Source organism: Propithecus coquereli, unplaced genomic scaffold, assembly GCF_000956105.1.
Source record: "Propithecus coquereli isolate 6110/MARCELLA unplaced genomic scaffold, Pcoq_1.0 Scaffold89, whole genome shotgun sequence".
NCBI lineage: Eukaryota > Metazoa > Chordata > Mammalia > Primates > Indriidae > Propithecus > Propithecus coquereli.
In genome coordinates, this window is record NW_012155173.1 from 1,302,779 (window position 1) to 1,318,973 (window position 16,195).

The 16,195-nt window shown below is 37.0% G+C and overlaps 1 protein-coding gene across 1 annotated transcript in view; it reads left to right on the forward strand.

The window, feature by feature from the left end:
- The window catches only part of RC3H2 (ring finger and CCCH-type domains 2), a 45,776-nt gene that overhangs the window by 28,937 nt on the left and 644 nt on the right, over positions 1 to 16,195 (forward strand). Inside the window, exons 9-19 of the mRNA XM_012664377.1 lie at positions 6,472 to 6,780; positions 9,590 to 9,804; positions 10,488 to 10,921; positions 11,511 to 11,681; positions 13,544 to 13,690; positions 14,023 to 14,236; positions 14,478 to 14,562; positions 14,829 to 14,910; positions 15,018 to 15,152; positions 15,416 to 15,523; positions 15,623 to 15,771. Coding sequence (XP_012519831.1) covers positions 6,472 to 6,780; positions 9,590 to 9,804; positions 10,488 to 10,921; positions 11,511 to 11,681; positions 13,544 to 13,690; positions 14,023 to 14,236; positions 14,478 to 14,562; positions 14,829 to 14,910; positions 15,018 to 15,152; positions 15,416 to 15,523; positions 15,623 to 15,771 — 2,049 coding nt within the window. The remainder of the gene's footprint in view (positions 1 to 6,471; positions 6,781 to 9,589; positions 9,805 to 10,487; positions 10,922 to 11,510; positions 11,682 to 13,543; positions 13,691 to 14,022; positions 14,237 to 14,477; positions 14,563 to 14,828; positions 14,911 to 15,017; positions 15,153 to 15,415; positions 15,524 to 15,622; positions 15,772 to 16,195) is intronic.

Below are 16,195 nucleotides of genomic sequence, written 5' to 3' on the forward strand. Positions count from 1 at the left end.
CTTTGTTTCCCAGGGTGGTCTTGAACTCCTGGGCTTAAGGGATCTTCCTGCCTTGGTCTCCCAAAGTGTTGGGATTACAGGCATGAGCCACCATGCCTGGTTGCTTTTGGTATTTTTGACATTCTTTTTTCTGTGTCATCTTTTATCTTTCTCTTCTCCTGTGGGTAACCCCTTTTTCTGTATTCATTTACCCCAGACATAAACGATGTGTTATAATATATATTATCCAAGTTTTGTTGTTTTGCTTTTGAACCAAAACTTTCATTATCAATACCTCACCAAAAATTCATCCCAGCCTTTCTACTGAATAACTGACCTGTGTATCAACTCTCCTTGGACATCTCCATTTTGCTTTTAGACACCTTAAACTCAAACTGAGCTAATTTTGCTCCTCCCATACCTCCTCCTTGACCTTCCATTTCACTCTCCCCTTGTACTCTGTTTAGCCATCCAGCCAGTTATATATGCTGTTATAGGAATCTTCTTTGTCAGCTGTCCTTCCTTCAGCTTTTCCTGTTTAGTCAGCACTCATGTCCTGCCAATTCAGCTTCCTATCTATTTCTCAACTCTCTTCTTTTTTCCATCCTTCTAGTCTAAGCTATCATCCCCTTTTCTTGATCCACAGTTGCCTCCTAACTAATCATCTTACATCTACTGTTGCCCACCCCTTCTCCCATCATTTCTTACAAAACAGAGAGAAGTCTTTTAAAAGCACAGATCACTCCTCTGCACCTAAGCAGTTGATAGTTTCTCATTGCCTTGTGGATAAAGATATAAAATCTGTGTGGTGGTCTGTAAGACCCTGTGTCTAACCTGTGCTTATCTTTCTAATGTCAACTCACAACACTCTAATTATACTCTATACTCAAGCCACACTGAACTTCATTCAGTTCTAGGAATGCACCATGTTCCTTCCCATTCAGGTGTTTTACATAATGCTGTTCCTTCTAGCCTTGCCTTTGAGACCTTTCCTTTGTACAGGTCGTCCTTCACTTTTTCAGAGAGATCCCCCCCAATACTTCAAACTAGCCAGCTTCTTCTTTGTCACATTTATCACAATTATACTTAATTAAGGGTCCGTTTTAGAAGTTGCCTCACTTTTCTGTAAAGGCCAGATAGTAAATATTTTAGGTTTTGTGGATTATGCAATCTCTGTTACAGCCACTCAACTTTGCCACTGTAGCAAAAAAGTAGCCATAGAAAAATGTGTAAAATGGGCATGGCTGTAAACTTTATTTACAAAAACAATTTATAAAAACTATGGCCCCTGATCTATTTATTAAATGTTTGTCCACCTTACTTAAGTATAAGCTCTGTGGATTATATCTGTCTTGTTTGTTGTTGTTGCCTTTTTCTGGTGGCTGGTACTGGGCCCTGCACAACTCTACAGCAGTAGCAGTGTAATAGAAGATATATGTGTGTGCAGTAAAAAGAGTACAAACATGCTTCTCTTCTCAATTTTTCCCTCTGCTTGAAGAGCCTAGAGAGGCTACAGGAGTCCTAAGAAAAAAAGATGGTGTTTGCACCCAGTATGGTGCTACATACAGAATTTCACATCAAGATAATTTTTGAGACTCTAAGAGATATATTCAGCTTGTCCATACCTGAAATAGAGCTTTTTAGCTGAAATATAGCTTTTTAGAGGACCTCGCTTAGGAGCAATTAGACTAAAAACAGAGAAGAAACTGATTTCATTGCCATTCCACGCTCAACTGGTACCCTACCTAAAAAATCCTCTCTCTTACATCTTCAAGCTGGCTTCTTATCTGTAGTACTACCTACTTCAGAACTTTATTGTAGTAGTAAAAAAATAATAATAGCCAAATTAATTAGTCACATTTTGTGCCAGATACTATCTTAGTGTTTCACATATTAATTCAATTTATCCATTTTACTACTTCAGTGACTTTTTTTTTTTTTTGATAGAATATCACTCTCTTGCCCAGGATAAAGTACAGTGGCATCATCATAGCTCACTGCAGCCTCAAACTCCTGGGCTCAAACGATCCTCCCACCTCAGCCTCCTGAGTAGCTGGGACTACAGATCCACACCACCACGCCTATTTTTTTAAAAATATTTTTTGTAGAGACAGGGTCTCTCTTTCTTATACAGGCTGGTCTCAAACTGCGGGCCTCAGGCAGTCCTCCCACCTTGGCCTTCAGTGGCTTTTTACCTAGTATCTCCCTGTGTCTCAACCTGTCTTTTCCATTTCCACTAAGATTTTCTTTCTAAAATATGTGTTTAAGTATTTCTATCTTCTTTAAAATCTTAATTAGTTCCTCAGTACATCTTAAAGGTACATTCAGTTAATCATTGTTGACTATTGTGTAAGTTTTTTTTTTTTGGAGACAGAGTCTTGCTCTGTTGCCTGGGCTAGAGTGCACTTGGTGTCATTATAGCTCACTGCAACCTCAAACTCCTGGGCTGAAGCAGTCTTCCTGCCTTAGCCTCCTCCCAAGTAACTAGGACTACAGGCACGTACAACCACACCTGGCTGATTTTTCTGTATTTTGTAGAGATGGCATTTCATATTGCTCAGCCTGGTCTCAGTCTCCTGGCCTCAAGTGATCCTCCTGCCCTGGCCTCCCAAAATGCCAGGATTACAGGCGTGAGCCACTGCACCACCATATATAAGTTTCTTTTACTCTTCTTTTCCCTTGCATATGTTGTTCACTCCATATCATATGTTTTTCTCTTCTCTATCTGGAGAGCTATTTCTAATCATACTCAGGTATTATCTTCCTTCTGCAGACTTCCCTGGATTCCTAAGGCACTGTTACTTGCTTCTTTCACTGTGCTGCCACTGTAGTTTATACACAGTAATTATAACTGGTAGTTACAAGATTATAGTATCTCAATTGCTTATTTTCATGTGCATTTTTACTGGACTTCATTTATCCCATGGATTATTCATCTCTGTATTTCCTGCATGTAGAAAATACCTGATAATGTAAACTCAATATGTTTGTGTTGAAAGAGCAAATACTCTGCAGTTTTTGTTTCTTATTTCCAGCAAGCTTTACACTGTCTATTGCTGTTAAAACAAACAAATGGGTAATGCAAGGGATTAGAGAAGTAGATGATGTCGCTGTCCTCTTGGTTTAAAAAAAACATGTTGCCGTCTCACTCTGAGCTTTTCAGGATAGGCCCTCAGTTCACATAACACACCAGAAACTCAGCAATTGTTTGTTCAACTTAAATAAATTCATTTTACCCATGTTTGCTTTCTCTGCTATATACCCCCAAGCAAATAAAATGTAGATACCCAACAATCTCTACTTAGAATAAATATTTATTTATTATATGTAAATAGAGAATAAATATTACATAGAGAATAAATATTTATGTGGGTATATTTTAGAACTAGGATGTTGGGATCACATTCCTAAGAATTGCTGCATTCTGGGGAATGTCAAAAGCCTGGGATCAACCAGCTCAACAAGTATTTATAAAAGATTATTATGTGCTTAGGTACTTCCCAAGATGCTTCTCGTGGAGAAAGAGGAACAGTAAACATATAAGTAAGCAAATTCAGTGGTTTGGTGGGCCATGGCGAGAAATATGGATTTTATTCTGGTTGCAACAGGAAGCCATTGTAGGGTTTTATTCAAATTGAATGATGAGACTAATTTTCTGAGGCATGTCAGAAGACCAGTTAAATGGCCACAGTGGTCCAGGTGTAAGATTGGTGGCTTGGTCCTAGGACTATAGAAATGGAAATGATGAAAGGTAGTCATATTTAAAACATATTTTGGAAGTAGAGCAGACAAGATGGACAGGTTGAATCTGGGCTATAAAGAAAAGAAAGGAATCAAGGATGACTCCAGGGTTTGGAGGCTGCATAACTGAGTGATATCTATTACTGAGATGGGAAGTGCTTTGGGGCAGAAAATCAGTTCTCTTGGCCACATGAAGTTTGAAGTTTACTCCACATTCATGCAACAAATATTAATTGGATACCTAATATGCATGAGGCAGTGTACTATTTGCTAAATATAGAGAGGTGCATAGAAAGGCAAAATCCTTGTCCTCATGGCACTTACATTGTAGTAGAGGAGACAGACATAAAGCAAATAAATAGAAAGGAAAGCATAATGTATGTAAGTGATTGGTACTATAAAAAAATAACAAAATAATGAGAAAGAATGATTGGGAAAGGGGAGGTCTTTTAGATAAGATAGTCCAGGAAAGGCTTTCAGAGGATGTAACATTTAAGCAGGTACCTGAATGAAGTGAAAGTATGCACAAGAGAAAAAGATATAATTACATGAATGAAGTCTTCAAGGAAGGCAAATGGGCTTGCAAAGTGGGGCACAGGTGGAGAGACTGGCCTTAGTTGGAAACAGGAGCTCTTTGTCCCTCTTCTTAGGAGGATTGTGTGGTTACAGATGCAGGAAGGTTAGCAGAATTAGTGGTGGAAAGTAATTCTCTGGTTTCATTTATTTTCTCTGTGAAGAGGGAGTATCATCAGCAGTGGAGGGGCTGTGGTGGAGAGTGGAGGGGGAAAGGATGTTAGCAGATGGGAAAATGAACATAATCAAGAAGTGTATTAATGAATTGCTTGGCCATTTTAAATAATTGTTTATAGTTCTGAAGGTAGTCTAGACAGCATGATTTCATAGTTTTTCTCTAGCTACCTTTAGCTGCTTGGGAGCAGGCACAAGTAAATGTAGAATTGGATTGTGGTTTTACCAAATGAGTTCTACGAGAGGTGGTGGGCCAAGAGAGTTAAATGGAGGGATTAATGGTAGATAGTGGATTGCAGGATGAGTAAGAAGGGAGTGAATACTTGAGGGACCTCATGGATGATTTAAAAAGAATAGGGAAAGCCAGGTGCAATGGTGTGTGCACCTGTAGTCCCAGCTCCACAGGAGGCCGAGGCTGACCAATTGCTTGAGCCCAGGAGTTTGAGGCCAGCCTGGGCAAAATAGCAAGAACCCATCTGGTTTAAAAAAAAAAAAAAAAGAAAGAAAAAAGAATAGGGGGTAATTGGCTTTTTCAAGTACGAGGTCCAGATTCTAAGTTCAAGCCTTTAGCTGCCCAGGTACTAGGAGTCCAGTGTGTATCCCTACTTGTCACTTTACCTCATTTGGTTAAGGTTTTACTTCTCCTAACTCCTCTCTTTTCAGAGGCTCACAGTCAAAACTTTATTTTTTACTTGCTAGAGCAACCTTAAGGATATTTGAAATTTGTTCTTTGAGAAAGGAAAAGAGGGAACAGCTGGGCATTTTGTATAAGAACTTCGAAGAAAAGAATAATGAGTAGGTTTCATAGAGCAAATTGAGGAAAGTACAGGGATCTTTGGGCCTCTTCGTGCCACCAAATTGCCTTCATAAAATATAGGTCTGTAAAGATATACTCCTATTATGTACCCATAATAATTAAAAATAAAAAATTTTTAAAAAATACAGGTCTGCTCATGCCCTTCCTTCTTAAAGAAGTAATCATTGGCTCCATTGTCTACAAGATGCCATGGGTAAACTGGCCATCACCTTTTTTTTTTTTTTTTTAACTTTATGTTCTGTTACTCCACTTTCAGCCAGTCTGATCTGGGAGTACTTGTCTTTTATTGAGCTTCACCTTCCTCTGTTAGTGTGTGTATGTGTGAGAAAGAGAACAAGAGAAGGATTGAATGATGAAGCTGTTTTATAGATACTGGAAAATTAAAAGGGAAACTATAGTGAAGGTATTGTTTATGACCCCAAATGTATGTAGTCTTCTTTCTGTCCATGTAACTTAATTTTCCACCACTTTAAAATACTAGAGGGAATGTTGACAAGGAAGGACTACATTATAATGAAATTTTCGATATACAAGTGCAAACAAATTTTCTTAAATGGAGTCCCAAGATCAAATGCTTTATATATTAGAGTATTATATCTGATGATCACCATAAATAAAAGTCAAAACTTAGTATCAGAAAAGTCTTTAATTCAAATTCATTTTACTTTAGTCATAAACTAATCTGAAAAATATAATACAAAATTTCTACTTTTTTTAATGTTTGTTTAAGAATAAGTTTTGGTTTTCTTAATTTTTTTAAAAAATTATGTAATGCTTTAACAGTTCAGTAACAACAGAGAATGCCTTCAACTCTTGCGTACCTTTTCTCTTCATTCTGTGTTCCCAACTAAATTTGGTGCTGGTTCCTGTCATTTTAACACAGTGTACTTTATAATCCAGTTATATAAAGTTTTCAAATGATCTCTTCCCACTCTCTCAAAAGGTTTTGTTGAATATGTGTGTATTTTGCTTGCTATATTATGTCCTTATGTATACATGTATATTATGTACATATGTGAATGGCATGTATATTTTCATGTGGCATCTGTTACAGTAGAATTTGATGTAGACCATATTTGATTATTTAGCTGAAGAAGCTATTTGAAAGCTATTTCCATCTTTTTAAATCTTTTCCTATTGTCTTTTTTTCCTTCATATTCACCAATATGTTCATTTTTTTTAAACAGGTATCGATTAAGGAACAAAAAGATCAATGCCACTGTAAGAACGTTTCCTCTTCTAAATAAAGTTGGTGTAAACAACACTGTCACAACCACAGCCGGAAATGTCATTTCTGTCATAGGAAGTACTGAAACAACGGGGAAAACTGTTCCAAGTACAAACGGAATTTCAAATGCAGAAAACAGTGTTTCCCAGCTAATCTCACGTAGTACTGACAGTACCTTAAGAGCTCTGGAGACTGTGAAGAAAGTGGGGAAAGTTGGCACTAATGGTCAGAATGCTACCGGACCCTCTGCAGATTCTATAACTGAAAAGTAGGTATTAGGCAAAAATAATTAATATTCTTTATCCTTTTTAGAAATGCCTGAGTATTTTTATTTATCCCAAGGAACAGCAGTTAATCAGAATTTTTATGCAGAATGTTTCACGTAGTAGAAGGAACGCTAAATACCAAAAAATTTTTGTTACAGTCCTGGCTCTGCAACTGAATAGCTTTGTAAAGTTGGAAGGTCATTTCACCTCTGGGTTTTGTTTTGCTCAACTGTACACTGAAGAGGTTGGACCAGAATTGGGTTTTTTGACACCTTACTTCCTTTAACTTTGGTATTGATTCCATAGAGGTGCTAGAAAGAAACTAAGTAGAGACCTGAGCAAGTTAGATGCTCAGCCTCTAGTCCTGTATCAGTCAGAGCACTTCTGCTTTATTTATACTCTGTAATTATGTATAGTAGTTAAAAGAGGAGTCTTGGAGCCAAACTCTTTGGGCTCAAGTTCTGGCTTATTGTTTCCTAGCGGTTTGATCTTAGGCCAGTTGCTTAAGTGTCTCCCTCAATTTACATAACCATAAAATTAGAATTACAATAATATTTCATATGTTGGCTGTGAAGACTAAATGAGTTAACCCTGCAATATGCTTTGAACAATACCTGCCAGATAGTAAGCACTCAATAAATACTTGTTTTATTATTATTGTTATTATTACCACTATTGCTGTTGTGATTGGATGCCAGCATAAGATTTCATTTGGCAAAGGGTTTTGGTGCCTTAAGAAAAAAGTTTTAAAATTTTCAGACAATCTGAAAAGCTGTTTCTGACTCTAAAATCCCACGTTTTGATATTCTTTTATAGGTCAAAATCTGAGTTAAAGCATGTTAAGATTTTGTTGCCCACAAATAGTCTGTCGGTATCTCTTGTATGCCTGCTAGGAAAAAAGCGCTGTGCTAGGCACATAGTACACTGGTAGTGATGTCATATAATAATAATGGGTAGATAAGCAGTAGTATTTGCTCCTTCTGCAGTCAGCATGCAATGGGGGAAATTATTTATTAAGAGAGATTTTAGAAAAGATGTGTCAGAGAACATTATCTAGTGAACACATGTTGTTTATGTACTCATTCTGACCTCTGTGTTTGGCACTGTTGGAAATACATGAGACATACAAGGTATCTCTGCCTGTAAGGAATTTATGATGGCCGGGAGCGGTGGCTCACGCCTCTAATCCTAGCACTCTCGGAGGCCGAGGTGGGCAGATTGTTTGAGCTCAGGAGTTTGAAACCAGCCTGAGCAAGAGCGAGACCCCATCTCTACTAAAAATAGAAAGAAATTAATTGGACAACTAAAAATATATAGAAAAAATTAGCCAGGCATGGTGGCGCATGCCTGTAGTCCCAGCTGCTCGGGAGGCTGAGGCAGGAGGATCGCTTGAGCCCAGGAGTTTGAGGTTGCTGTGAGCTAGGCTGATGCCACGGCACTCTAGCCTGGGCAACACAGTGAGACTCTGTCTCAAAAAAAAAAAAAAGGGAATTTATGATGATATAATTGTGGAGACAGCATTCACACAAATGAAGCAATATTGGAATTGGATTAAAGGACAGGAAAATTTTATATTGCTGGGAAAAATATAGGAGATTTCAGAAAAGGAAACAGTATAACATGATTTAAGTTTGTAGGTAATTATATGGAATATTGAGGAAACCAGCCTTTTAGATTTGAAGCTTTATGTTAGGGACTGGTGTAAATAAGATTAGATAGATAGGTTGGCACCAGATTATGGAGACCTTACGTTATAGATGTTTAGGAAATGAGCTTTTGAAGGGTTTTGGCAAGGCAATGTTATAAAACTATTTTATATCCATACAGTGGAATATTATTCAGCTATAAAGAATGAAGTACTATTATGTGCTACAATATGGATGAATCTTGAAAACATTATGCTAAGCGAAAGAAGGCAGACACAGAAGGCCACATGTTGTATGATTCCATTTATGTAAGATGTTCAGAATAGGCAAATCCATAGAGACAGAAAGTAGATTAATGGTTTCTAGGGGCTTAGGGTGGGAGCAGGAATGGAGAGTGCTGATGGGTACAGGTTTCCCTTGGGAGTGATGAAAATGTTTCAGGATTAAATAGTGGTGATAATTAGACAACTTTATGATTATACCAACAACCACTGATTATATACCTTCAACGGGTGAGTTGTATCTCAGTTTTTTTTAATGGACTAGGGTAACAACTTTAAAAATAATCTACATAAATTATTCTTTCAAATATTTAAAAATAAATCTGCATCCATTATTTATTCATCAGATATTACAGATCATCTCTTATGTGCCAAACACCAGGCCAATTGATGTAGCTAATGAAAATGAGCTAGGGTGGATGTGGTGGCTCATGCCTATAATCCCAGCACTTTGGGAGCATGAGGCAGGAAGATTGCTTGAGGCCAGGAGTTCGAGACCAGCCCAGGCAACATAGTGAGACCCCATCTCTAGAAAAAAAAAAAAAAGCTGGATGAGGTGGCATGCACCTATAGTCTTAGTTACTCAGGAGGCTCAGGTGCGAGGATCTCTTGAGCCCAGGAGTTTGAGGTTGCAGTGAGCTATGATGATGCCACTACACTCCAGCCAGGTGACAGAGCAAGACTGTCTCAACAACAACAACAAAAGCATGGATAAAAGGGTCGTATTAATGCCCAATTGTTCATTCCCTGTTGCCCCCACCAGTATGTGAGATCTGTTACCCTGATCATTTTCTATTAGTAATTTCATTATATAATTTTATGAAAAATTCCTTTTGAGGAAGACATTTGGTTATCCTTTATTCTTTGTTAAACTCTTTCTCCAGTAAAATTGGTTCTCCACCCAAGACTCCTGTAAGTAATGTAGTGGCTACCTCAGCTGGACCCTCTAATGCTGGAACAGAGCTGAATTCTGTGCCTCAAAAATCCAGCCCATTTCTAACTAGAGTACCAGTATATCCTCAGCATTCTGAAAACATTCAATATTTTCAAGATCCAAGGACTCAGATACCCTTTGAAGTCCCACAGTATCCACAGACAGGTAAGTAATTTTATGTAATTTTATAGAATTCTAAGAAAAAAGAAACTGTAATCTGACATGTGTTTCCCTTAGATAAATGAGAGAATCATTTATATCTGTGTACAATGTCTACATTAAAAAATTAATCCTTTGGAGTATGTGACCCATATGTTTTCTCCTGCTCTAAGAATCTGTGGTTCTAGATACTAATAAGATTGTCATTCCTATGAATCAAATATAAGGTTCATGAATGAGCTTCGGGGAGTACTGCAAATCCCCTGAAATAGCATATAAAATGTTTTGTTTGTGTATGCTTATATACAATTTTGGAACGACAGTGAACAACTTACATAGATTTTGAAAGAGGTCTTTAACCTCTGCTCCCAAAAAGGATAATAAGAATCAATGATGGAATCATTTAATCCAAAACCTATGGCAATAGATGCTCTAGAAGGAAATTTACCAGCCATCTATTAATAGCTTTGTCATGTGTTTTTAAAAAACAGTTTAACAAAGTGTTGAATGTTAATGATTTTCATATAGTAATATCTTGAAAATACATAGCTGCTTTGTAAAGCAGAGTAACTAAGGTAAAATTCAAAGCTTATATTTTCCCACATTAAAGGCTGCCTTAGACTTTAACCATTATAATATGTTGAATTTTACTAAGATTACATTAAATATTCCTTTTTCCAATTTTCAAGGATACTACCCACCACCTCCAACGGTACCAGCTGGTGTGGCTCCCTGTGTTCCTCGCTTTGTGAGGTCCAATAATGTTCCAGAGTCCTCCCTCCCACCTGCTTCCATGCCATATGCCGATCATTACAGTACATTTTCCCCTCGAGATCGAATGAATTCTTCTCCTTACCAGCCTCCTCCTCCGCAGCCGTATGGACCAGTTCCTCCAGTACCTTCTGGGATGTATGCTCCTGTGTATGACAGTAGGCGCATCTGGCGCCCACCTATGTACCAACGAGATGACATTATTAGAAGCAATTCTTTACCTCCAATGGATGTGATGCACTCGTCTGTCTATCAGACATCTTTGCGGGAAAGATATAACTCATTAGATGGATATTATTCAGTGGCTTGTCAGCCACCAAGTGAGCCAAGGACAACTGTGCCTTTACCAAGGGTAAGTGATGATGGAAATAGGAATGCTGCTATAGTGTAGTAGTTAGTGTAGTAGTTAAGAATCCAGTATGTGGTGTTAAAATACCCAAGTATACATTCTGGCTCCTCCACTTGCAGTTGTGTGACCCACAGAAGTTACTCCTGTGCCTCAGTTTTTTCATCTGTTTGGTGGCAATAACAGAAGTACCTACCTCAAGGCTATTGTGAGAATTAAATCAGAAAAACAAAACTTTTAGAACTAGGCCTGATACGTATGAATGCTCAATAAATGTCATTTGGATAGAAAACTGTTGGGAAGGTAAAAATAAATCTCAGAATTACAAGGACAGTGCCTCTTCAGTATCTCTACATATATACAAATGACTTTTCTAAACCAGAAAAGTGAGTGCTCAGATTTTACTTTTAATATCAGTTGAATCAATATTAACCTTTTTGTTTAAGTGTGTGGAGAATAGACTAGGGTGACTTTCCCTCCTGTGTTTTTTTATCCCCAAAATATCATAAACTGTTTACATTATTTTCACAGAGCATAGTTAAATTTATTCACCACTCCCTAGATAATTAAGATTGTTTCTTTTATCCTCCATTAGGAACCTTGTGGTCATTTGAAGACCAGTTGCGAGGAGCAGATAAGAAGAAAGCCAGATCAGTGGGCACAGTACCACACTCAGAAAGCACCTCTTGTCTCTTCAACTCTTCCTATGGCAACACAGTCACCAACACCACCTTCTCCTCTATTCAGTGTAGACTTTCGCACGGATGTAAGAAAGGTTTTAATCACTTGATGTTGCAGAGATAGTTTAAACAGTTGACTTCAAATTTCTCATTCAAACCATGGTTAGCTATTTTGGATATTTTGCAGTGGTTTCATGTGCATTTGAGGTTAGTTCAATAAACATTAACTGTATACTCACTAGGTGTTGTGAGACTCCTGAAGACCATCATATGTCTCTCAGTCCTTTATCAACCAAGAATTAAAAATCTTTCCAGCAGTACAGTTATTTTTATAGTCTTTATTGATAATAAGCTTTATATCTACCATTTATTGAGCACCTACTCATGGCAGGCACTGTAACAAGCATTTACATAAAGCTGTTTTATTTAATTCTCACAAAAACCTTAGGGCACAGGTGATATCCATACTTTACAGGTTAGGAATCCAACTCAGAGAAGTTATATAATTAGCCCAAGATCATTCAGCCTTACAGCAGCTGGGATTTGAATCCTGGGCTGAGGCATTTCTTCCCTACTTCACAAGAGGTGCAGAAATGCCTACTGAATTATTCATGCTGTTTACATCACTGCTAATTATTGTTCTTGGCATTACAAAACAAGTTTTTGTACAAGGATGATCTTAATTTAACCTGGTGTTTTTAGTACTGTTATATTTAGAGAAAACCATTAATTTCTTTTTAAAGTTTCTTCTAATTTATTCCCCACCCCCAGAGGATCTGATATAAAAAATTTTTTAATCTTTTTTATTATAAACAATTTCAAACATATGCCAGGCACAGTGGCTCATGCCTATAATCCCAACAACTCGGGAGGCTGAGTCAGGAGGATTGCTTGAGGCCAAGAGTTCCAGACCAGCCTGAGCAACACAGTGAGACCCTGTCTCTAAAAAAAAAAATTTCAAACATATACAAATGTGGAGAGAATAGTATAATACACTCTACCTATTGCCCAGCTTTCACAGTTATCAGCTCAGCCAAATCTTATTTTATTTGTACCCCCTTTTCCTGCTGGTTTATTTTGAAATAATCCTAGGCATTATATTTTTTTATCCATAAATCTTTTAATAAAGCATTGAATTTTTAAACTAGATCCAAATTTGTCTTATCAAATTTAGACTTCTTCAAAGCAGGTAAACATCTTGACAACAGTGACAGAGCCGCCACTTGCTTGATAGAAAAGTGTATTTTCAATTTTTATATTATATGTTTTAGGAAATGAGTATTTTCCTGAGATTAAGATCTGCTGTCAGCTTGCAGTTTGTCTTGGGGCAAGTTATTTAACCTTTTTGTCCTTAAGTTTTCTTATCTGAATAATTAATAAACTAGATTTAATGATTATTGCAACCGTAGTATTCTGGTCCTATAGTATTCCTTATAGTTCCTTTAAAATGTATTCACTTCCCCTTCTAGCTCCAGACCCTTCTTTGAATTCTTTGGCTCTTTATTTAATACTACATGGTTTGTCAGTCATGTTCCCTTATTTGCACATGTTATTCTTTTGTCAAGGAAATTATAAACTCCTTTAGGACATGGACTGTGATCTCTGTGTCTGTGTGCATATCTGTGTATTTTCTTTTGCTTTTTTTTTCTTCATTTTTTTTTAGAGCACCCCATACTATGTTAGTGACATGCTACAAATATTTGTTGATTGCTTTTGATAGTATCAGTCAAGTGTTCTTTATGAGCACTTAAAGGAAAAAGGGAAAAGAGAAGGCATGCCATTTTCTAATGTAAAAATACTATTTGTTGCTTATAACAGTTTTTATATTATTAAGAGTATAATTGTTCACTATGAAGTTCTCTGAATTCTATAATAGTCACTTTATATTAGTTACAAGCTTGTAAATTTAAGTTTCTTACTAATTGGCTTATTTTTTTTAAAAAAACAGTTCTCTGAGAGTGTGAGTGGTACAAAATTTGAAGAAGATCATCTTTCCCATTATTCTCCCTGGTCCTGTGGCACCATAGGCTCCTGTATAAATGCCATCGATTCAGAGCCCAAAGATGTAATTGCTAATTCAAATGCTGTGTTAATGGTATGATTTTGCTGGGGTTTGGGGGTGGTGGGGAGAGATAGTGCATGTTGACTCAAGTTTTAGAATGAATGCTTTCATCTTTTTACTCTTGCTATATAACTCATCTGTAAGCAGCTGCATTATATTTAGATAAGTCTGAAATAAATTGCATTTAATGTTTAAATTATTTGAACATAGTTTAGTGGTTTAATAATAGTGTTGGATTATCATTGACATGTAGAGCTAGTGTTAAATTTACCAGAAAACCTAATAACATGTCTCTTGATAGCATGTACTTACTAGCTGAAGTAATAGCCAACAGTCCTTTTATTGATTTTCTTTGGTTTATGCAGGACCTGGACAGTGGAGATGTTAAGAGAAGAGTACATTTATTTGAAAGTCAGAGAAGGACAAAAGAAGAAGACCCAATAATTCCCTTTAGTGATGGACCCATCATCTCAAAGTGGGGTGCAATTTCCAGATCTTCCCGCACAGGTTACCATACTACGGATCCTGTCCAGGCCACTGCTTCCCAAGGAAGTGCAACTAAGCCCATCAGCGTATCAGGTAATCCATTTAACTAATCCCTAGTCTGATATGTTTTAGACACTGCTTTTTAATCCCCAATCTGTATAATAGAGTACATTTCCCTCCATTTAACAACTCTGGTACACTCAGAATTAAATGGTTTAACCAGCATCGTGTGGCTAGTGGGATAAAATGCAGGTCTTTTTTTGAAAAGTATACATGCATATCTATCTACTAGTTTTTAACTTTTGCAAACGTGTTTCTTCCTACATTTCTCTAGATTACGTCCCTTACGTCAATGCTGTTGATTCAAGATGGAGTTCATATGGCAGTGAGGCCACATCATCAGCACACTATATTGAGCGGTAATGTTTCTCTTAATTCTGTAGGATTCTCCATTCTCAGACTTGTATGTATCCTCAGAGACCAAATCCCACCCACATTTGTTCATGAAATGTGCTTTGCTAGTCTGAGCTGTATAACAAATTTCTGAAAAAAATGTTTACTTTTACATTTGGAATGATGACTGAAGCTTTCAGGGTTGATCTGTTACATAAAACATATAGTCATTACTGCTTTAGTTGCTTTATTTATTTTACTTTTATTATAATAAACGTATTTCTCTTTAAAGGGACAGATTCATTGTTACTGATTTATCTGGTCATAGAAAGCATTCCAGTACTGGAGATCTTTTAAGCATTGAACTTCAGCAGGTAGGTTCTAGGTAACTTACCTTTGAATTTTTAAAAAAATAGAATGACATTTGAAAACTATGGTTGGAAGCTAACTTTACTTTTTTTCCCACTTTCTCCTTATATAGGCCAAGAGTAACTCGTTACTTCTTCAGAGAGAGGCCAATGCTCTGGCCATGCAACAGAAGTGGAATTCCCTGGATGAAGGCCGTCACCTTACCTTAAATCTTCTAAGCAAGGAAATTGAACTGAGAAATGGAGAGGTAAAAAAACTGAACCTCTCAGCTTCATGCATAATGTATTTGTTTTCTGCAAACTGCACCTTGGTTTATACCCGTCTTTGTGCATTTTAGTGTGCCTTTTTCTGATGGATGATTGATGACTGTTAAAACTTACAGTAGAAATAAAATTACAGTCTGAGATTTCCTAAATAATTCTTTAATTAAACCATTGAGGTTCCCATTTTAATTTAAAAGGGAAGCCCCAGGCTCCACGGGTATAAGATCAGTATTTTTGTTGTTTACAGAGTGATTATACAGAAGATTCAACAGATACTAAGCCTGATAGGGATATTGAATTAGAGCTTTCAGCACTTGATACTGATGAACCTGATGGACAAAGCGAACAAATCGAAGTAAGTGCCACAATTAGATAATTAGGAAGCTTTGTTCCTTTGAAAATTAAAAAGTATAAAATACTTTCATACTGAAGAATTAAAATTTTACTTTCCTAGGAGATCCTGGACATACAACTTGGAATCAGTTCTCAAAATGATCAGTTGCTGAATGGAACAGCAGTGGAAAATGGGCATCCGGTCCAACAGCACCAAAAGGAGCCACTAAAGCAGAAAAAACAGAGTTTAGGTGAAGACCATGTGATTCTGTGAGTGTTAGACAGAAAATTCATAACGAGTAGACTTAGGGCATGAATACTTAAAGAGAAATAGATGCTGTGTTAAATTCATTTTTGGCTTTGTGCTGTGAGGAAGACCTTAGATAATAGGGTAATGATTTGGTCAGTCCAGATTTTTAGGGGAGAAGAGATAAAATTGAACTAACAAAGTAGTCCATTTTAGTAGCCTGAAACTTGCTTTTTGTTGGGATAAAAGTCTGTGCTCCAGTATCAGGTTATACTTTTTCAATCTGATAGCCAAACTTAAAGAATTAAGACCTAGATTAAGGGTTTCTTTTTTTAAAAAATCATGTTAAGGCTGGGCTTAGTGGCTCATGCCTGTAATCCTAGCACTTTGGGAGGCTGAGGCAGGAGGATCACTTGAGGCCAGAAGTTCAAGACCAACCTGGGCAAC